Here is a 21603-nt window from a genome sequence, read left to right on the forward strand (position 1 = left end):
GCTCCCTCCCTCCGTCCCTCTCTCACTCCTAAGAGTCATTTGTTTATATTGTATTGCAGCTCCAAAGAAAAGCGAAGAGGAGATTCGGGGTTTGATTTAAGTGTAGGCTAAGTCATATGATCCGGGAATAAAACAGGGTGGGTGCGATTATCACGTGTTTCCTGTCAGCGGAGATTTTTTTTTTTTTAAAAGGCGAAAAAAAAAAAAAAAAAGTAGAATTATTACCAGCCCCCTGCTGAATTAATATAATGCGACAGGACGCGGTACTGAAGAGCCACACACACACACTAACTATACTAACTATACAAACACAACGCTCAAACTGCTGAGGTCAGGAAACGCACACGACACGCCCGGCGAGTTCCCTGTGAAGAGCTGCGCTTTCTTTATTAATATCTCTGCTACTCCCGTCACTCATCCTGTTTTTCCTGTCCCTGTTCGGAGTGGGCTGACGAGCCGCTGGGACCGTGCAGTGGATCGGGACAGAACCGGACGGGAAGCATGCAGAGCTAGCGGGCCGGCCGGGTTGCGACTGGACTAATCGGAGCTGTGCGTCCGGGAGCGAGACAGTAAGTCCGGGCGGCTGTTTGTGTGTTTTTCGTTTTCCTCAGTCCCTCCCATCCTGTCTGTCTGCTAGCCTGAGCCCTGCTATCGTGTCGGGTGTACAGCGGGAGGTAGGACACTGCATACCGTGTCATTGATTTAACTAACAGAATATTAGTGTTCGTGTGATTTAACACAATTCAGCGCTCTAATACAGTGTGTGGTATATACTCGTTATAATGGGCAGACGTGGGTTAAATACATCAGTAGCAGAAAAAGTTTGGTTTGTGTGGATTTTTGTTTTTGAGGTGTTTAAACTTTGAGGTGTTTCCTCTCCTCCTCTCTCAGGTGTAATACATCCCTCCTCTCCTCCTCTCTCAGGTGTAATACATCCCTCCCCTCCTCCTCTCTCAGGTGTAATACATCCCTCCTCCCCTCCTCCTCTCTCAGGTGTAATACATCCCTCCCCTCCTCCTCTCTCAGGTGTAATACATCCCTCCCCTCCTCCTCTCTCAGATGTAATACATCCCTCCTCCCCTCCTCCTCTCTCAGGTGTAATACATCCCTCCCCTCCTCCTCTCTCAGGTGTAATACATCCCTCCTCCCCTCCTCCTCTCTCAGGTGTAATACATCCCTCCTCCCCTCCTCCTCTCTCAGGTGTAATACATCCCTCCCCTCCTCCTCTCTCAGGTGTAATACATCCCTCCTCTCCTCCTCTCTCAGGTGTAATACATCCCTCCCCTCCTCCTCTCTCAGGTGTAATACATCCCTCCTCCCCTCCTCTCTCAGGTGTAATACATCCCTCCTCCCCTCCTCCTCTCTCAGGTGTAATACATCCCTCCCCTCCTCCTCTCTCAGGTGTAATACATCCCTCCTCCCCTCCTCCTCTCTCAGGTGTAATACATCCCTCCTCCCCTCCTCCTCTCTCAGGTGTAATACATCCCTCCTCCCCTCCTCCTCTCTCAGGTGTAATACATCCCTCCTCCCCTCCTCCTCTCTCAGGTGTAATACATCCCTCCTCCCCTCCTCCTCTCTCAGGTGTAATACATCCCTCCTCCCCTCCTCCTCTCTCAGGTGTAATACATCCCTCCCCTCCTCCTCTCTCAGGTGTAATACATCCCTCCCCTCCTCCTCTCTCAGGTGTAATACATCCCTCCTCTCCTCCTCCTCTCTCAGGTGTAATACATCCCTCCTCCCCTCCTCCTCTCTCAGGTGTAATACATCCCTCCTCTCCTCCTCTCTCAGGTGTAATACATCCCTCCCCTCCTCCTCTCTCAGGTGTAATACATCCCTCCTCTCCTCCTCTCTCAGGTGTAATACATCCCTCCTCCTCTCCTCCTCTCTCAGGTGTAATACATCCCTCCTCCCCTCCTCTCTCAGGTGTAATACATCCCTCCCCTCCTCCTCTCTCAGGTGTAATACATCCCTCCCCTCCTCCTCTCTCAGGTGTAATACATCCCTCCCCTCCTCCTCTCTCAGGTGTAATACATCCCTCCCCTCCTCCTCTCTCAGGTGTAATACATCCCTCCCCTCCTCCTCTCTCAGGTGTAATACATCCCTCCCCTCCTCCTCTCTCAGGTGTAATACATCCCTCCTCCCCTCCTCCTCTCTCAGGTGTAATACATCCCTCCTCCCCTCCTCCTCTCTCAGGTGTAATACATCCCTCCCCTCCTCCTCTCTCAGGTGTAATACATCCCTCCCCTCCTCCTCTCTCAGGTGTAATACATCCCTCCTCCCCTCCTCCTCTCTCAGGTGTAATACATCCCTCCTCCCCTCCTCCTCTCTCAGGTGTAATACATCCCTCCCCTCCTCCTCTCTCAGGTGTAATACATCCCTCCTCTCCTCCTCTCTCAGGTGTAATACATCCCTCCTCTCCTCCTCTCTCAGGTGTAATACATCCCTCCTCTCCTCCTCTCTCAGGTGTAATACATCCCTCCCCTCCTCCTCTCTCAGGTGTAATACATCCCTCCTCCCCTCCTCTCTCAGGTGTAATACATCCCTCCTCCCCTCCTCCTCTCTCAGGTGTAATACATCCCTCCCCTCCTCCTCTCTCAGGTGTAATACATCCCTCCCCTCCTCCTCTCTCAGGTGTAATACATCCCTCCCCTCCTCCTCTCTCAGGTGTAATACATCCCTCCCCTCCTCCTCTCTCAGGTGTAATACATCCCTCCCCTCCTCCTCTCTCAGGTGTAATACATCCCTCCTCTCCTCCTCTCTCAGGTGTAATACATCCCTCCCCTCCTCCTCTCTCAGGTGTAATACATCCCTCCTCTCCTCCTCTCTCAGGTGTAATACATCCCTCCCCTCCTCCTCTCTCAGGTGTAATACATCCCTCCCCTCCTCCTCTCTCAGGTGTAATACATCCCTCCCCTCCTCCTCTCTCAGGTGTAATACATCCCTCCCCTCCTCCTCTCTCAGGTGTAATACATCCCTCCTCCCCTCCTCCTCTCTCAGGTGTAATACATCCCTCCCCTCCTCCTCTCTCAGGTGTAATACATCCCTCCCCTCCTCCTCTCTCAGGTGTAATACATCCCTCCTCCCCTCCTCCTCTCTCAGGTGTAATACATCCCTCCTCCCCTCCTCTCTCAGGTGTAATACATCCCTCCTCCCCTCCTCCTCTCTCAGGTGTAATACATCCCTCCCCTCCTCCTCTCTCAGGTGTAATACATCCCTCCCCTCCTCCTCTCTCAGGTGTAATACATCCCTCCCCTCCTCCTCTCTCAGGTGTAATACATCCCTCCTCCCCTCCTCTCTCAGGTGTAATACATCCCTCCCCTCCTCCTCTCTCAGGTGTAATACATCCCTCCCCTCCTCCTCTCTCAGGTGTAATACATCCCTCCCCTCCTCCTCTCTCAGGTGTAATACATCCCTCCCCTCCTCCTCTCTCAGGTGTAATACATCCCTCGCCTCCTCCTCTCTCAGGTGTAATACATCCCTCCCCTCCTCCTCTCTCAGGTGTAATACATCCCTCCCCTCCTCCTCTCTCAGGTGTAATACATCCCTCCTCCCCTCCTCCTCTCTCAGGTGTAATACATCCCTCCCCTCCTCCTCTCTCAGGTGTAATACATCCCTCCCCTCCTCCTCTCTCAGGTGTAATACATCCCTCCCCTCCTCCTCTCTCAGGTGTAATACATCCCTCCCCTCCTCCTCTCTCAGGTGTAATACATCCCTCCTCCCCTCCTCCTCTCTCAGGTGTAATACATCCCTCCTCTCCTCCTCTCTCAGGTTTATTTGTATTTACATAAAGCTGGCAGTTTTGTAGTATCAAGTTAACTCTCTCTCTCTCTCTCTCTCTCTCTCTCTCTCTCTCTCTCTCTCTCTCTCTCTCGTTTCAGATTACTGCTGTGTGTAACTTCTTCACCTATATCCGCTACATCCAGCAGGGGCTGGTGCGGCAGGAAGGTAAGGGTCAGGGTCAGGAGCTTGTGTGGCTGGAAGGTAAGGGTCAGGGGCTTGTGCAGCTGGAAGGTAAGGGTCAGGGTCAGGGGCTGGTGTGGCAGGAAGGTAAGGGTCAGGGTCGGGCTGGTGCAGCTGGAAGGTAAGGGTCAGGGGCTGGTGTGGCAGGAAGGTAAGGGTCAGGGTCGGGCTGGTGCAGCTGGAAGGTAAGGGTCAGGGGCTGGTGTGGCAGGAAGGTAAGGGTCAGGGTCGGGCTGGTACAGCTGGAAGGTAAGGGTCAGGGGCTTGAAATGAACATGCTGCTGCTGCTGCTGCTGCTATGAGAAGCACTGATAGAGGAGGGTTTTATTGTCTGATCGTTTGTTTGTTTGTTTGTTGGTCCCCCTGTTCTACATGCTGCACTTAGTATAACCCTAACCCCCCTTGTGTGTTTCAGACGAGCAGATGTACTGGGAGGTGATGAGACTCAGGAAGGAGATGTCGCTGGCAAAACTGTGTTTCTTCAGAGCAGACGAGGCATAGAGAGAGAGAGAGAGAGAGAGAGAGAGAGAGAGAGGGATTCACCTGCAAGAAGCAAGGATGGAAAGTGGATGGAGAATGCGGAATGAAGAAAAGAAGAAATTATTTTAAATATTGAAGACAAGCTGGAAAAAAAGTCTTGTGTTTTTTTTTTTTTTTTTTAAAGCACAATGTCCTCCTGAGGAGTGAGAGCGCACACACCCTGACCCTCACACACGCACACCCTGACCCTCACACACACACACCCTGACCCAGACCCTCACACACAAACCTTGACCCTGACCCTCACACACACACACACCCTGACCCTCACACACACACACACACTGACCCTGACCCTCACACACACACTCCCTGACCCTGACACTCGCTGCCAGCGATTGGTTTAAGATTCTACTCCAGGATCAGCACAGCTCTGAAGGTAGCAACTGAAAACCAATTCTGCATTAACAGCTAAAACAGCTTCCTGAAGACTTTAAGACTGTGTGTGGATCTCGCTAGCTGGTTTTTACATCATGTTACATACAGAAGTAGAAATACATGCTGAGAAACACTGACACTGAGACACAAACACACTCTCACACACACACTGGGACACAGACAAACTATCACTCGTGCACACACAGACACCCAGACTCTCTCACTCTATATTTCAGAAGCAGGCAGTCGGACTCCAGGCTGTCATGAAAGGGAGATGGATTTTACAGTATTGCGTGAACAAATACTCTGATAGATATATGAAGATATCGATGCATCCAGTCCTTGATAATGTTTTATATCACGGGGATACGACCTCCTCTTTCTTTTTAAAACTTTTCATTAAGAAATCAGTGGCACCATGTCTTCCACAATGCAGCCCGGCACTCTAACCACTGAGCTACTCAAACCCTCTGTCTTCCACACTACAGCCCAGCACTCTAACCACTGAGCTACTCAAACCCTCTGTCTTCCACACTACAGTCCAGCACTCTAACCACTGAGCTACTCAAACCCTCTGTCTTCCACACTACAGCCCAGCACTCTAACCACTGAGCTACTCAAACCCTCTGTCTTCTACACTACAGTCCAGCACTCTAACCACTGAGCTACTCAAACCCACTGCCTTCCACACTACAGCCCGGCACTCTAACCACTGAGCTACTCAAACCCTCTGTCTTCCACACTACAGCCCGGCACTCTAACCACTGAGCTACTCAAACCCTCTGTCTTCTACACTACAGCCCAGCACTCTAACCGCTAAGCTACTCAAACCCTCTGTTTTCCACACTACAGCCCAGAACTCTAACCACTGAGCTCCTCAAACCCTCTGTCTTCCACACTGCAGCCCAGAACTCTAACCACTGAGCTACTCAAACACGTTGTCTTCCACACTGCAGCCCAGTGCTTTCTCTAACCACTGAGCTCCTCAAACCCTCTGTCTTCCACACTGCAGCCCAGAACTCTAACCACTGAGCTACTCAAACACGTTGTCTTCCACACTGCAGCCCAGTGCTTTCTCTTTCTAACCACTGAGCTCCTCAACTTGTGTGGACAGGGTGGGGTTGTGTGTGTGTGGAAGAGGGGAGTTTGCTGCTGGCTTGTGTGGACAGGGTGAGGTTGTGTGTGGAAGAGGGGAGTTTGCTGCTGGCTTGTGTGGACAGGGTGGGGTTGTGTGTGTGTGTGTGTGGAAGAGGGGAGTTTGCTGCTGGCTTGTGTGGACAGGGTGGGGTTGTGTGTTTTTTGGTTTGTTCGTTTTATTTAAGGAACTGAAAGAGCTGTAGACTAACAAGCTGCTTTTGTTTTTAATTAATTTGTTTTATTTAAAATTTAAACAATACAAGAAAGTAAGATTTAAAACAGTTACAGATTTAATTCAATGGGTTGAACTTTATCAGCGCAAAAAAAGAGTCCCCACTAATGAGAGGAGATGAGGAGTTAAAATCTCTTTCCTATAGTCCTCTATACAGCTCTGCAGTGTACAGTTCTCTTTCCTATAGCCCTCTATACAGCTCTGCAGTGCTGAGTGGAGTTCTCTTTCCTATAGCCCTCAGTGGAGTCCTCCTGTGCTGTCCGGTCCACCTTCCGGTCCAGGGCAGCCCCCCTTACACTGTCCACCAATCAGGGGCCTCCGTCTCTTCTCTGAGAACCTGTGCACAGGAAGAGGAAGTCAGTTAGGCAGGCCAGTGCAGGTACTGTGGGTGTGAACATGACCCACCAATGAGAGCTCACCTTCTATGACATGTGACCAGCAGGGAGATTAGCGCGGCACTGCCAATCACAACGATCACCGCGGTAATGATGTAGGTCACGCGGGGGGGTCCACTTCCTGTGTCTGGGGGAGAGAGAGAGGGAGAATTTTTCTTTAGAGGACATCACTTCCATGTACTTCCTCTGTGTGACTCGTGTGTGATGATGTCACAGTGTGTCTGATGATGTCACAGTGTGTATACCTTGGCAGATGGGGGTTGGCTGACTCCACTCCCCTCGCTCGGGGTCACAGGTCATGGAGGCCGGCCCTTCTAGGCGGTAACCGGGGTGACACTCGAAGAACACGGAGTGCCGACAACGAACAGAGAAGGAATGATCGACACGGGGGAGCGCACCACACTGCGGGTCTGAGAGAGAGGGGAGGAGAGGAGAGGAGAGAGAGTGAGGAGAGGAGAGGAGAGGAGAGAGACAGGAGAGGAGAGAGTGAGTGAGGAGAAGGAATGATCGACACGGGGGAGCACACCACACTGCGGGTCTGAGAGAGAGGGGAGGAGAGGAGAGGAGAGAGAGTGAGGAGAGGAGAGGAGAGGAGAGAGACAGGAGAGGAGAGAGTGAGTGAGGAGAAGGAATGATCGACACGGGGGAGCACACCACACTGCGGGTCTGAGAGAGAGGAGAGGAGAGGAGAGGAGAGGAGAGTGAGTGAGTGAGGAGAAGGAATGATCGACACGGGGGAGCACACCACACTGCGGGTCTGAGAGAGAGGAGAGGAGAGGAGAGGAGAGGAGAGAGTGAGGAGAGGAGAGACAGGAGAGGAGAGACGAGAGGAGAGGAGAGAGTGAGGAGAGAGACAGGAGAGATTGAGGAGAGCGAACAAAGTGAAGCACTGGGGAGGAGCAGCGGAGTCACAGGCAATGAATGTGTAAAGAAAAATTGGAGGGAGAGGGGTGTGGTTTAGGGGAGTGGTTTAGGTGAGAGGAGTGGTTTAGAGAGGGGTGTGGTTTAGAGGTGGTTTGGGGAGAGGGGAGTGGTTTGGGGGAGTGGTTAGGGTGAAAGGGGAGTGGTTTAGGGTACCGTCGGTCTCCTCCCTCCAGGCTGACAGGTGGAGTCGAGGGATGGCCGCGCTGTCACATGACACAAAGTCCTGTGGGTACTGGTTCCTGTTGAAGACGTCACGGGGAAGGCGCTGGATTCTCGTGTTGTCACAGATGATGCGTGAGAGAGACACCCTGCGGAGCTCCGAACGCTGAGCAGCAGAGAACACGCCCTCCCTCTCCCACCAGAACCTGCAGGCAGAACCGAGACCAGAGCTGGAACTAGACCCAGGGACGAGCACTGACCGGGACTGACCCTTCTCTCTGTACCCCCTCACCTGTCTCCGTCGCGTAGCGCCTTGAACTGCCTCCCCAGCAGGCAGGCGAGCAATGCCCCAACCCGCGCCCCCCCCAGCAGGGGCTCCGAGATGGCTCCGATCCACACGTCAATGTTTTCGGGGGTCCCGTAGAGGGCGGAGAGCTTCTCCGCCAGGGAGGGGCTGCTGAGCACGGACCCCAGCTCCGAGACATCGCGGGGGGCCGACAGACCACACAGCCGGCGCCAGGCATTGTACCCTGGCAGACGGGAGGGCTTAACACACGCTTCAAAATAATATGGGATTCAAAATATATTCTCTCTCCTCTGCTCTCACTCCCCTCCTCCCCTCCTCCCCTCCTCCCCTCTCCTCACCTGGCAGCCCATGGTCCCGGCCCCTCTGCAGGTTGAGGGAGGCCAGGTCGAGGGACAGTGCCCCCTGGGCCTGGAACAGCCTCTCTGTCAGCTCCTCCGGCATCATCTGGGTCTGAGTCTGCAGCTTGGCCGGGTTCAGAACCAGCCCTCGGATCAGTGGGTCCACTCCTCCTGGAAACCAGGAGCGGAGAGGAACCAGTCATCCCAATTATACCATTAATCCTGATAACCCCAGTTATCCCAACACTGATAGCTAAGCCCTGCCTACCCTCGTGCACCAGCCTCCAGGAGGAGAAGAATGATTGGTGGAGCTGGATGCTGGGGTGGGCGGGGCTCTGCGAGTAGTTCTGGTCCAGTCGGAAGAGCTGTGGTTGGATGGTGACGTGAGCGAATCGGAAGGCGGCAGTGGCGAACACATTGGCGATGCGTGGGTCAGCGAGGGGGCGGTACCCAGCGTAGGGGGGGAGGAGCCTGGGGGAGGAGTCAGGGCCCAGGATACGAGGGAGGTAATCTCTCCACGTCAGCACCTGAGGGGGAGGGAGGGAGAGAGAGAGAGGATCGTTTAAGGTAGAGGAGGGGATAGAGGAATTGGATTGAGAGCGGAGAGAGAAAGAGACCTGGTGCACGGCTCCCAGCAGTTTGCGGGTCTCCTGGTAGATGGTCTCTCCGCTCCAGTGGGGGTTCAGCTTTCCCAGCTCCAACGCCAGTCGGTTGTGCTCCCTGAGGAACAGGGTGTGGAGAGCCTGCATTCCCAAGTGCTCATTCGCACGGGAATCACCTGAGAGGAGAGGGGAGAGACAGAAGAGGAGAGTGAGAATGGAAGAAAGAGTGTGAAGGGTGGCGAGGGGGTGTGAGGGGTAGAGAGTGAGGGGTAGTGTTGATGGCATTACCTGCTTTGAAGCAGGAGGTGGTGTTGCTGGCTGGCTCATCAGCACTGTCGTTGCGGGGTCGGCTGCAGGGGTCCTGGTGGCCGCTCTGCAGGTAGGGCAAGTAGGCGAGGCCCTGGTCCGAGGCATGCTGGTTGACAGCGAGCAAGCCGCGCTGGGAGGACTGGTTTCGCAGGGCCATGGCGAGGGGGGCAGAGCTGCCGTACACCACGCTGGCGTCCACGAAGGAGCTGATGCTGTTGAGCTGCTCCCTCGGGCCTAGCCGACCGGACAGGAGCCCGACCAGACCCAACTGACCCTCCCCGCCGCCAACACACGCAGGGGCTGAGCGGAAGAACGGCATGCATTCCACCTCCCCACAGGAGCGAGGGTCATCCTCAGGGATCTGGAGAGAAGAGGAGAGGAGAGAGGGTCATCTACAGGGATCTGGAGAGGAGAGGAGAGAGGGTCATCCACAGGGATCTGGAGAGGAGAGGAGAGAGGGTCATCCACAGGGATCTGGAGAGGAGAGGAGAGGAGAGAGGGTCATCTACAGGGATCTGGAGAGGAGAGGAGAGAGGGTCATCCACAGGGATCTGGAGAGGAGAGGAGAGGAGAGAGAGTCATCTACAGGGATCTGGAGAGGAGAGGAGAGAGGGTCATCCACAGGGATCTGGAGAGGAGAGGGAGAGGAGAGAGAGTCATCCACAGGGATCTGGAGAGGAGAGGAGAGGAGAGGAGAGAGGGGGTGCAGGTGCTGTACCTGTATTGGGAAGCAGGGGCTGCGCTGGGTGCAGGATCGAGAGCAGTCAACCCCGCTGTGGAAGGCTGCAGTGCTGGCGCTCTGCGGGGTCAGGTCGAGGTCGTGATCGATCCACTGGCCCCACTCCACCAGCATGTGGGAGTAGCTCTCGTCCAATGAGATGTTCTCGTTCCGTGTGTACAGCACCTCGTGAGACACGCGACGCACCTGCCAGTCAAACACATGATGTCAGTAAGACACCCTGACCTCGGTTGTGTGTGTCTGTATGTGTGTGTGTGTGGTGGTGTGGGTGGTTGGGTGTGGGTGTGGGTGTGGTTGTGTGAGTATGTTTCTCAGTGTGTCAGTTTGTCGGTGTGTTTCTCAGTGTCAGTGTGTTTTTCAGTGGGTCGGTGTGTTTCTCAGTGGGTCGGTGTGTTTCTCAGTGGGTCGGTGTGTTTCTCAGTGGGTCGGTGTGTTTCTCAGTGGGTCGTGTGTTTCTCAGTGGGTCGTGTGTTTCTCAGTGGGTCGGTGTGTTTTTCAGTGTGTTGGTGTGTTTTTCAGTGGGTCGGTGTGTTTCTCAGTGGGTCGTGTGTTTCTCAGTGGGTCGGTGTGTTTCTCAGTGGGTCGTGTGTTTCTCAGTGTGTCGGTGTGTTTCTCAGTGGGTCAGTGTGTTTCTCAGTGGGTCGGTGTGTTTCTCAGTGTCAGTGTGTTTTTCAGTGGGTCGGTGTGTTTCTCAGTGGGTCGGTGTATTTCTCAGTGGGTCGGTGTGTTTCTCAGTGGGTCGGTGTGTTTCTCAGTGGGTCGGTGTGTTTCTCAGTGGGTCGTGTGTTTTTCAGTGGGTCATGTGTTTCTCAGTGGGTCGTGTGTTTCTCAGTGGGTCGGTGTGTTTCTCAGTGGGTCGTGTGTTTCTCAGTGGGTCGGTGTGTTTCTCAGTGTGTCGGTGTGTTTCTCAGTGGGTCGGTGTGTTTCTCAGTGGGTCGGTGTGTTTCTCAGTGGGTCGGTGTGTTTCTCAGTGGGTCGGTGTGTTTCTCAGTGGGTCGTGTGTTTTTCAGTGGGTCATGTGTTTCTCAGTGGGTCGGTGTGTTTCTCAGTGGGTCGTGTGTTTCTCAGTGGGTCGGTGTGTTTCTCAGTGGGTCGTGTGTTTCTCAGTGGGTCGGTGTGTTTCTCAGTGGGTCGTGTGTTTTTCAGTGGGTCGGTGTGTTTCTCAGTGTGTCGTGTGTTTCTCAGTGTGTCGGTCGGTCTGTACCGGTGGCAGGGTGAAGCCATGGTGCAGTTTCTCTGAGTTCCAGCCGCGTGGCAGAGAGAAGCCGTCATCGTACTCCGCAGGCAGCCAGCGCGCGTAGGGCGTGTTCGAGGCGCCCCACAGAGGAAACTTCCTGTCAGGGGGGAGAGGGGAGCGCTTACACACTTGCACCGTCACTGGATAATCAAACACCAAGTGCAGTACATACCCACGCTCGCACACTCTGTGAAGTTACACCTGCTGTTATACTCTCACACTCACCCTCACCCTCTCTCTCCCCCTTCACCTTCTCTCTCTCTCTCTCCTCCCCTCCCTCCCCCCTCTCTCTCTCTCTCTCCTCCCCTCCCTCCCCCCTCTCTCCCTCTCTCCCCCTCTCTCTCTCTTTCTCTCCCCCCCCCCTCTCTCGCCCTCTCTCCCCCTCTCTCTCTCTTTCTCTCCCCCTCCCTCCTCTCTCCCCCTCCCCCCCTCCGCTCCCTCACCGGTTGTTACAGGCTCCGGTGATGCTGCGGTACTTGCTATCGAGGCAGGAGAGTCCGCAGTGGGGGGGGCGGGTCTGAGTGGAGCAGCCCGTCGCCTCGGCCAGCGCCTGCAGGTCCTGGGGGGTCAGCAGCTCTGAGAAAAAACAGACAGGAGTCCCTGAAACAGGAGCGCCCCGAGACAGGGGAGCCCCCAAACAGGAGCAAGGGAAGAAGGGAGAAGGTGTCTGGCTCACTCACCCGTGATGTTCTTCAGCTCCATCTCCTGGGTGTACACCATCTGCCGGATGATCTCCACAGTGTTGTCCAGAAGCTCGGCCGCGCGCACGGCTGACCGCGTCTCAGGGGCCGGCTGCTTGAACAGGGTCAGGAGGTCACTGGGGCTGAGCGAGCCTTCGTCCAGGGCAGCCTTCGTCCTGCGAGAGGAGTCGAATGAAACACAGACAGCTTGAGCCAGCACTCCAATCAACACTCGACCACGATCTTGAGGTGAAACTATAAGAAGGCAGGTGGACCAGAGCTGTCCGCAGCTGAGAATCAACCCATTTTTATGACTTGATGCGTCTGTCTGGGAAATGTCTCAATGCCGTGTGTTCACTACTCTCTGTTTAGGGTAATTACACTTTGCTGTGCTTGTATAATAGGAGGGTCATACAGAACACTCACAGTAAGGCGAAAAATCCACACCCCTCACCTCTCTCTGGATCGTGTGTACGCTGTGTTCACTCTCTCTCTCCTCACCTCTCTCTGGATCGTGTGTACGCTGTGTTCACTCTCTCCTCACCCCTCTCTGGATGGTGTGTACGCTGTGTTCACTCTCTCTCTCCTCACCTCTCTCTGGATCGTGTGTACGCTGTGTTCACTCTCTCTCTCCTCACCTCTCTCTGGATCGTGTGTACGCTGTGTTCACTCTCTCTCTCCTCACCTCTCTCTGGATCGTGTGTACGCTGTGTTCACTCTCTCTCTCCTCACCTCTCTCTGGATCGTGTGTACGCTGTGTTCACTCTCTCCTCACCTCTCTCTGGATCGTGTGTACGCTGTGTTCACTCTCTCCTCACCTCTCTCTGGATCGTGTGTACGCTGTGTTCACTCTCTCCTCACCTCTCTCTGGATTGTGTGTACGCTGTGTTCACTCTCTCCTCACCTCTCTCTGGATCGTGTGTACGCTGTGTTCACTCTCTCCTCACCTCTCTCTGGATCGTGTGTACGCTGTGTTCACTCTCTCTCTCCTCACCTCTCTCTGGATCGTGTGTACGCTGTGTTCACTCTCTCCTCACCTCTCTCTGGATCGTGTGTACGCTGTGTTCACTCTCTCCTCGGCTCTCCTCAGCGCCTCCGACACAAACACAGTCCCACTCTTCGGTGCAGCCTCTGTGAGTACGAACAGGTTATAGAAAAGAGGCTCATCTGTGTGTGTGTGTGTGTGTGTTGAGATTGCGTTCTTACCCGTGTGCGTGTGTGTGTGTGTTGAGGTTGCGTTCTTACCCGTGTGTGTGTGTGTTGAGATTGCGTTCTTACCTGTGTGTGTGTGTGTGTTGAGATTGCGTTCTTACCCGTGTGGGTGTGTGTGTGTGTTGAGATTGCGTTCTTACCCGTGTGTTTGTGTGTTGAGATTGCGTTCTTACCCGTGTGTGTGTGTGTGTTGAGGTTGCGTTCTTACCCGTGTGTGTGTGTGTGTGTGTGTTGAGGTTGCGTTCTTACCCGTGTGTGTGTGTGTGTGTTGAGGTTGCGTTCTTACCCGTGTGTGTGGCGCAGTGCACCAGGGGGGTTGGGGGAGGAGTCAGGGCGAGCATTGCCAGCAGAACCCTGAGAGGAACCTGAAACAGAAACACACTGATTCAGACAGGGACTCGAAGCCCAATCTCAGCAGCTGCACAGCACACTGACTCACAGGGACTCGAAGCCCAATCTCAGCAGCTGCACAGCACACTGACTCACAGGGACTCGAAGCCCAATCTCAGCAGCTGCACAGCACACTGACTCACAGGGACTCGAAGCCCAATCTCAGCAGCTGCACAGCACACTGACTCAGACAGGGACTCGAAGCCCAATCTCAGCAGCTGCACAGCACACTGACTCAGACAGGGACTCGAAGCCCAATCTCAGCAGCTGCACAGCACACTGACTCACAGGGACTCGAAGCCCAATCTCAGGGAATATACCTGCTACAGCTCAGTACAGCAAAGAGTGATGAGAAGAGAAGTCCCTCTTACCATGAGACCAGTGAACTGTCTGTCTGTCTGTCTGTCTCTTGGAGGACGATCGTGTCTCTGTCCCCTGTCCCGGTGCTGTGTGTCTCCTGGAGGACGATCCTGTCTCTGTCCCCTGTCCTGGTGCTGTGTGTCTCCTGGAGGATGATCCTGTCTCTGTCCCCTGTCCTGGTGCTGTGTGTCTCCTGGAGGATGATCCTGTCTCTGTCCCCTGTCCCGGTGCTGTGGGTCTCCTGGAGGATGATCCTGTCTCTGTCCCCTGTCCCGGCTCTCTGTGTGCTTCCCGGCAGTGCTCCCTGCTCCCTCTTTATAAGGCTGCGGAGCGCCCAAGTATTCCCAGAATCCCATTATCTGACAGGGAGCTGAACTGACTGCTGACAGCGAGGGAGAGATCAAACCGTTTCCATGCTCATCTTCCATCACTCAGAAACTCTCCCTCCTTCTCTCTCTCCCTCACACCCTCCTCTCTATATCCTCCATACCTCTTTCTCTCTTCCCCCACCCTTTCACTTTCCCTAAATCTTTGCAGAACTGGCTTTGAGACTTGAGACCTGAGATTGTGACCTGCTCCCATCTTATTATTATTATTATTATTATTATTATTATTATTATTATTATTATTATTATTATTATTATTATTTATTTCTTAGCAGACGCCCTTATCCAGGGCGACTTACAATCGTAAGCAAATACATTTCAAGTGTTACAATACAAGTAATACAATAAGAGTAAGAAATACAATAACTTTTGTTCAAGCAAAGTACAAGTGTGACAAACCACAATTCAATAATACAGCAGATAATAGTGATAGTTACATCATATTATTATTATTATTATTATTTATTTGGCAGATGCCTTTATCCCAGGCGACTGACACAGGTGTTACAGGGCAGCACAGGGTTACAATGCAAGCTTCATATTTAAGCGTAGTTTACAGTAAGTCCTGTCTCTGAAGGAGAGACCAGCAGCAGGCTCCGCTGTGGTCACTTCGTCCCCTTCTTGGATTGTGATGTGTTCCTATCTCAGAAGGATAGAGCAGCGCAGGTCAGGCAGCGGTGAGGAGCGGAGACCACGCTGTCCAGATCCGAGAGCTGGGGAGCAGAGCAGTAATCCGATGGGCTGAGAGCCAGCGGGATAATCCTCATTATTGAGGTGAGGACAGGACAGGGGCAGATAGGAGGGGAGGGGAGAGGGGGCTGCAGGTGCACTGTCAGTGTGGATGACACGAGAAAGGTTCCTGAAGGACTGTGCGCTCTGCCTGGGAGCATCCCTTCAATGCACAGGTCAGCAGGAGACTGTCCTGTGAGTCTGTGTGTGTGTGTGTCTGTCTGTCAGTGAGTCTGTGTCTGTGAGTCTGTTGGTCTGTGTGTGTGTCTGTGAGTCTGTCTGTCTGTCTGTGTGTCTGTGAGTCTGTGTGTCTGTCTGTCTGTGTGTCTGTGAGTCTGTGAGTCTGTCTGTCTGTGTGTCTGTGTGTCTGTCTGTCTGTGTGTCTGTGAGTCTGTCTGTGTGTCTGTGTCTGTCTGTGTGTTTGTGTGTCTGTCTGTGTGTCTGTGTGTCCGCTCTCCTCCTGACCTTGCTGGCCCGCAGCCTTGACCTTCACCCTCCCCCCCCCCCGTGTCTGATCAGCATCTCTCTGCACACGCAAACAACACGCCGCTGCCCTTCATCTGCACACACTTTGATCTGAAGACACGCAGGTGTGCCGGGGTGGGGGGGTGGGGGTGAGAGAGGGAAGGAGGAGATGAGGAGGGGGAGAGAGAGAGAAAGAGGAGGAGGAGAGAGAAGAGGAGGAGAGAGAGGAGGAGGAGGAGAGAGAGAGCAGCACAGGCAGTGTGACGGGGGGGTGTTTGATAGTTTGAAGGAGCAGCACAGGCAGTGTGACGGGGAGGGGGGGGTGTTTGATAGTTTGAAGGAGCAGCACAGGCAGTGTGACGGGGGGGTGTTTGATAGTTTGAAGGAGCAGCACAGGCAGTGTGACGGGGAGGGGGTTGATAGTTTGAAGGAACAGCACAGGCAGTGTGATGCTGCCGTTTTTAAAATGTTGTTATTTGAATTCCTGCAAGCAGAGGGCAGGAGAGCTCGATGATGGTACAATTCCTTCGCCAGGGCCTTTTCATATAGAATTAGCAAACACTGGCGCACACAGATTCAATCGACAGCAGCACTGACACTCGTCACTGATTGGTCGATTGAGCAGCCTCCCCGCCCCCTGCTTATCCACATTCCTCACAGCATCACAGACCTCTCTGAGCAACTGTAAGATTTGTGTTCGTGTGAAAGAACACAGCAGGGATTGCAGAGACCAGGATTAATAGAATGAATATTAGAAGTCACATCCCCATAGCAAGCTGTTAGCAGCTGCTACCCCTCTGGTTTCTCTGACAGTGGCAGCGCCCGCACACCCTGAAAGTTTAAACCATGACCAGTCCTAGATGTTTCGATGGAATGACTTGTAGTATTTGTAAGCGCTGGGTGATGCCTCTTATCAAGTTGAGAGTGCAGTTTCTCTTGCAGTCTGTGGGTGACCCCCTCTTCCCCTCGCTCTCCATGCTGGGGTGGGGAGTCCAGTGTTCTCACAGTAAGCATGTGTGAATGGATGTCTTGTTCTGGTTTGTTTGTCATGTGAGCCGTGGTGCTGCACCGAGCCAGTGACACATTCCTGAGGGCTTATTCTACAAGGAGAGCCGCGTGACCGAGAGGGGCCGGGCAACGCACACGCACACGCACATGCACACACGAACACGCACGCACGAACACACACACACACACGAACACACACCCCCCACACACACACACAAACACACACACCCCCACACACACAGACACGAACACACGCACATACGCACACACACATGAACACACACAGACACAAACACACGCACACACACACACGAACCCCCCCCACACACACACACGCACACACACCCACCCACACGAACACGCATGCACACACGCACGAACACACACACGCACGCACCACACACACACACACACACACACACACACACACACACGAAAGTCCAGATAAACAAGTCCCTGTGTTCTGGAATGATCTGGAGCACACTTCCTCCCTTGAGTCTATCAAATATTCCAGGGGCAAGGGCTGGGAAAGTAGGAAGGTTGGACACTGTGTCTATCCACTGTCCCATTTGCTGAGGGACACACTCCCTCTATCTGTCCTCAGTTTGCATGTCCCTTGGTCTCGTTTCTGTCACGAGTTGAGCTGAGAACTTGAGTCATCCCTGTCCCCCCCCTCGCTGTCCTGTCTCACCTGCCGAGAAGAAATAAGGGGGAGAAAGAGACAGAGAGAGGGATGGAGGGAGAGAGGGAGATATTTCATAAAGTCACACAACAGCAAGGATTCCTGGCGCCGCTGCTTGCTTGTATAAGCTGGCTGCCATTTCAGCACGTTTCTGAAATCATTAACCCGCAAGGGGGGGGGGGGGCGGGGGGGGGCTGAGAATTAAAAGAGAATTTAAAAAATGTAGATGGATAATTTGTCCAGAGAGAGAGAGAAAGACAGAGAGAGTAAGAGAGGGATGGACAGACTGAGAGAGTAAGAGAGGAATGGACAGATTGAGAGAGAGTGGGGAGGATAGGGTCTGTTTTACTGAATGAGAGAGGGAGGGAGCATGCCAGGAAGATGAGGGAGAGAGGGAGAGAGAGAGAGAGAGAGAGAGGGAGGGTGAGCAGGAAGGAAGGATTTCTGGCCTTCAAGTCTCCACCTCCTCCTCTTCCTCTTCTTCAAAATCAAACTCATCCTCTCCCTCCTCCTCCTCCTCCTCCCTGCCCCCCTCGGATCCCTCCAGCTGCCCTGCGGACAAGCCCCTGCTCTTCAGGATGCTGTGGATGGCTGTCCCTCTCCCCCTGGACCCCCTGGCCCCCCTGGCTGCTGCCTCCACTGCCTCAGCCTCCAGGGCCTCTTTCTGAGCCCTGGCTGCAGTGACAGCCTCTGCAACCTCGCCTCGCGCCTGCCTCATCTCCTCAGCCCCATCCCCGACCAGCACCACTGAGTCCTGCGCCTTGGGCACGGCCTTGCCGGGGTTGTGGTCGTAGGAGAACAGCTTCAGCCCGGCGAGGCGTGTGAGGTCGGGGAAGCGTGAGATCTTGTTCCGGTCCACGTCCAGGATCTCCAGCAGCTCCATGTGCAGCAGCACCCGAGGCAGCTCCTCGAAGCGGTTCCCGTAGAGCCACAGTCCCCGGAGGGAGGCCATGCCGGCCAGGCACCCCGGGAGGCTTCTCAGCCGGTTGTCTCCCAGCTGCAGGGACTTGAGGACGGGCAGGTGGAGCAGCTGCCGGGGGAAGCGCCGGAAGAAGTTGTTCTCCATCCAGAGGCAGCGCAGGTTGAGCAGGTTACTGAACTCCGGCGGCAGCGTGGTGAGCCGGTTGCTGCCCAGGTAGAGCCGGGTGATGTTCTCCAGCCGGCACACCGGAGGCGGCACGTTGAACATCTTGTTGAAGTCCAGGGCGAGGACTCGGAGGCGCTCCAGCTCGGAGAAGCCCTCGGGCAGCCCCCGCAGCCGGTTGTTGCTGGCGTAGAGCTTCTCCAGGTGGGGGCAGCCGCACACGCGCCGGGGGAGCCTGCGCAGCTTCCGGAAGCAGAGGTCCAGGGTGTCGTCCCCGCTGGCCAGCTGCTCTTCCACCTCGTACGGCAGCTCCTCCTCCTCCCTCTCCCACTCCTCCTGCTCCTCTCCCCCCTTCCCCCTCCCCCCAGAGTTTCCCATTCCTCCCTCTCTCAGCTCCGGCGGTGTCGAGACCACGCAGCTGACAGCCACGTGCAGGCGGCCACTCTGCCCCTGTGGCCCCCCAGGGAGCGAACGAGAGCCGACAAGTCCAGAGGCATCGTTATACAGCGCTGGAGAGAACTGAAACGCTCTGCCTGCCTGTGAGTCTGTCCTCAGTGTAACTTTATCAGGCTCTTGTTGTGTTGCTACAGCCGCGGTTGTGTCCTTGTTGTTTCAGACCTTGGCGCACGCACGCACGCACGCACAGTGGCAGTGATATCAGGATGGTGATTGAATGGTGTGGCTGTTAGTGGGTTAGTTAGCCAGCATATCTAATATTAGTATTAGTAGTAGTGTAATAATATAATCAGCAATGTGTGTGTGGTTCAGTCTCTTTGTAAAAACGTCTCAGCTGTTTGTTTTTATTTATTTATTTGATTAAAATCCAACGGCCAGGTCCACGTTAGTAATCCCTGAGTTCATTCTTCTCAGGCAGGCAGCGACTCCTGCTTATCCAAGGCGCTCCTTCGGCGGAGATGCTTCTGCAGGTATCCGAGCGGGCTGGGTTCTGTAGTTAACCCTTTTTTCGGCTCTGTCGATTTGGAAAGACCTCGCTGTCTGTTGGCACACGGCCCCGGCGCGGCTGTATCGGCGTCGCGACCCGCGGTGTCTCTGCTACGCAGCGCGTCAGCAGGACCAGCACTGCCCCGGAGTGAGAACGCGGCTCCGGCTGCCGATCCGCGCACTAGCCGGGCAGGGAAGAGAGCTCATCCGCGCTGTACAGTTCTGTGCTGGCACTGCCGACCCGGCCCGCTGGTTCCGAGGATTATATAAAAAAGAAAAAACGGCAGCGGCTGCGTGGGCTCTCCTGCGGCCCAGTCTGTGTCTGTTTATTAAATAATGAATCAGCAGTCTTTTTATTCCCAAAGAGAAAGAAGTGACCATTCAAAATAAGAGTACCCCTGTCTCTTCTCCTCTCTCTTCTCTTCTCATCTCCTCTCTCTCTCTCTCTCTCTCTCTCTCTCTCTCTCTCTCTCTCTCTCTCCTCTTCTCTTCGGGGGGGGGGGCGGGGGGCGTAAAGGTTGCATTGGATGCATCTTTTCTCCATGGCAACGAAACTAGGAAACAAATCCCATTCCGAGCACATGGATCCGATAGGAAGACGGGATTGCGTTACCAGGAATATTGAGAAATCGGGCATTTCGCGAAATGCCTGAAAATAGTCTATAGGCTTTACTTAAAATGCCTGATCCCTGGTCAAGCATGTTATCTGGCTGTGATCCACACCTGCTTAACCTCCCGATCTCCTATTGAGTCTCAAGGTCTGTGGGATCTGTCAACGATCTCCGGGAACCTGAGCGGATTATCGCACACCGTAATTAAACACCGGTCCCCATGTTAATGTTATTTAAACCGGCCGGAGGGTTCCGGTTGAATGTCCCTGCAGGCGCTATCATGGTCTGCTTCGAGGTTTTATAAAGAAACACCCGGAGAGCGACAGACGGGATCCCTCCAGTTCATTTTGTTTTTTTTTGTAGAAAGTGACGCGCAAGCGACACAGTTAAGGAAACTTGTACCAAAGCACTGCTGAAGCAACATTACATTACATTATAGCGGAGAATACATCAGACAATGAAAGTGATGTAACAAGTCATGTGACTAGTTTCTTGACACTGCCATGAAGCGAACGCGGGTTTAAAACACAAATATCAGCCTCAGGCACTGAAACCTCATCCCAGCAACCCACTTCTGAGAGGACAGGAACCTTCCCTCCTGGCCATATGGATGAGAGTGGGGGCTCGCTCTGTATGAGGTACCCCGCCCCTTGAACCCAGCTCCAGATTTGCACCGCTGATCCTTGACATCCCAAGTGTTTACATTGTGATGAAAGCAGGCAGACAGGAGGAGAGGGCAGACAGGAGGAGAGGGCAGGCAAGAGGAGAGGGCAGACAGGCACACAGGAGGAGAGGGCAGACAGGAGGAGAGGGCAGGCAGGAGGAGAGGGCAGGCAAGAGGTGAGGGCAGACAGGCACACAGGAGGAGAGGGCAGACAGGAAGAGAGGGCAGGCAGGAGGAGAGGGCAGACAGGAGGAGAGGGCAGACAGGCACACAGGAGGAGAGGGCAGACAGGAAGAGAGGGCAGGCAGGAGGAGAGGGCAGACAGGAGGAGAGGGCAGATAGGAGGAGAGGGCAGACAGGAAGAGAGGGCAGGCAGGAGGAGAGGGCAGACAGGAAGAGAGGGCAGACAGGCACACAGGAGGAGAGGGCAGACAGGAAGAGAGGGCAGGCAGGAGGAGAGGGTAGACAGGAGGAGAGGGCAGGCAGGAGGAGAGGGCAGGCAAGAGGAGAGGGCAGACAGGAGGAGAGGGCAGGCAGGAGGAGAGGGCAGACAGGCACACAGGAGGAGAGGGCAGACAGGAAGAGAGGGCAGGCAGGAGGAGAGGGCAGACAGGAGGAGAGGGCAGACAGGCACACAGGAGGAGAGGGCAGACAGGAAGAGAGGGCAGGCAGGAGGAGAGGGCAGACAGGAGGAGAGGGCAGATAGGAGGAGAGGGCAGACAGGAAGAGAGGGCAGGCAGGAGGAGAGGGCAGATAGGAGGAGAGGGCAGACAGGAGGAGAGGGCAGACAGGCAGGCAGGAGGAGAGGGCAGACAGGAAGAGAGGGCAGGCAGGAGGAGAGGGCAGACAGGAAGAGAGGGCAGGCAGGAGGAGAGGGCAGATAGGAGGAGAGGGCAGACAGGAGGAGAGGGCAGACAGGCAGGCAGACAGTGCTTTCCAGTGCTTCCCTTTGCTTTCACTGTGCTTTATTACACCGTACCTGACGATCTTTTCTGAGGCCCCTCGGCAGCAGTCTGGCCACGGCCGGTCTCTATGACAGTCCCCTAAATACAGGAAGCAGCTGCCTGCACTCTGAATAATTCATGTGGAAACTCTCCGGTGAGCGAGCAGGAGAGTGCTGAGGATCCATTTCA

General features: G+C 54.4%; 2 protein-coding genes and 1 long non-coding RNA gene across 3 annotated transcripts; 1 reads left to right on the top strand and 2 right to left on the bottom strand.

Annotated features, from left to right (window-relative positions):
• The first annotated feature begins 70 nt into the window (after positions 1 to 70).
• On the top strand, positions 71 to 4703 carry LOC117432344 (uncharacterized). Its single transcript, XR_004548776.3, has 3 exons — positions 71 to 569; positions 3879 to 3945; positions 4376 to 4703. It is a non-coding gene; the product is annotated as an uncharacterized LOC117432344 (long non-coding RNA).
• Positions 4704 to 6105: 1402 nt separating this feature from the next.
• Positions 6106 to 14365, bottom strand: epx (eosinophil peroxidase). The gene is made up of 16 exons (XM_059002494.1): positions 13911 to 14365; positions 13436 to 13514; positions 12975 to 13068; positions 11938 to 12113; positions 11701 to 11833; positions 11225 to 11354; positions 10000 to 10206; positions 9261 to 9642; positions 8988 to 9148; positions 8639 to 8897; positions 8371 to 8541; positions 8018 to 8255; positions 7720 to 7931; positions 6888 to 7052; positions 6667 to 6769; positions 6106 to 6584 (listed from the first exon to the last, which is right to left on the bottom strand). The coding sequence occupies exons 1-16, from the start codon at positions 14325 to 14327 to the stop codon at positions 6485 to 6487; spliced, it is 3027 nt and encodes a 1008-aa protein (XP_058858477.1). The 5' UTR covers positions 14328 to 14365; the 3' UTR covers positions 6106 to 6484.
• Positions 14366 to 14553: 188 nt separating this feature from the next.
• LOC117432023 (leucine-rich repeat-containing protein 10B-like) lies at positions 14554 to 19832 on the bottom strand. Its single transcript, XM_059001791.1, has 3 exons — positions 19809 to 19832; positions 19242 to 19376; positions 14554 to 18589 (listed from the first exon to the last, which is right to left on the bottom strand). The coding sequence occupies exons 1-3, from the start codon at positions 19830 to 19832 to the stop codon at positions 17621 to 17623; spliced, it is 1128 nt and encodes a 375-aa protein (XP_058857774.1). The 3' UTR covers positions 14554 to 17620.
• Between the last annotated feature and the right edge of the window lie 1771 nt (positions 19833 to 21603).

Source organism: Acipenser ruthenus, chromosome 27 (assembly GCF_902713425.1).
Source record: "Acipenser ruthenus chromosome 27, fAciRut3.2 maternal haplotype, whole genome shotgun sequence".
NCBI classification, from domain to species: Eukaryota; Metazoa; Chordata; class Actinopteri; order Acipenseriformes; family Acipenseridae; genus Acipenser; species Acipenser ruthenus.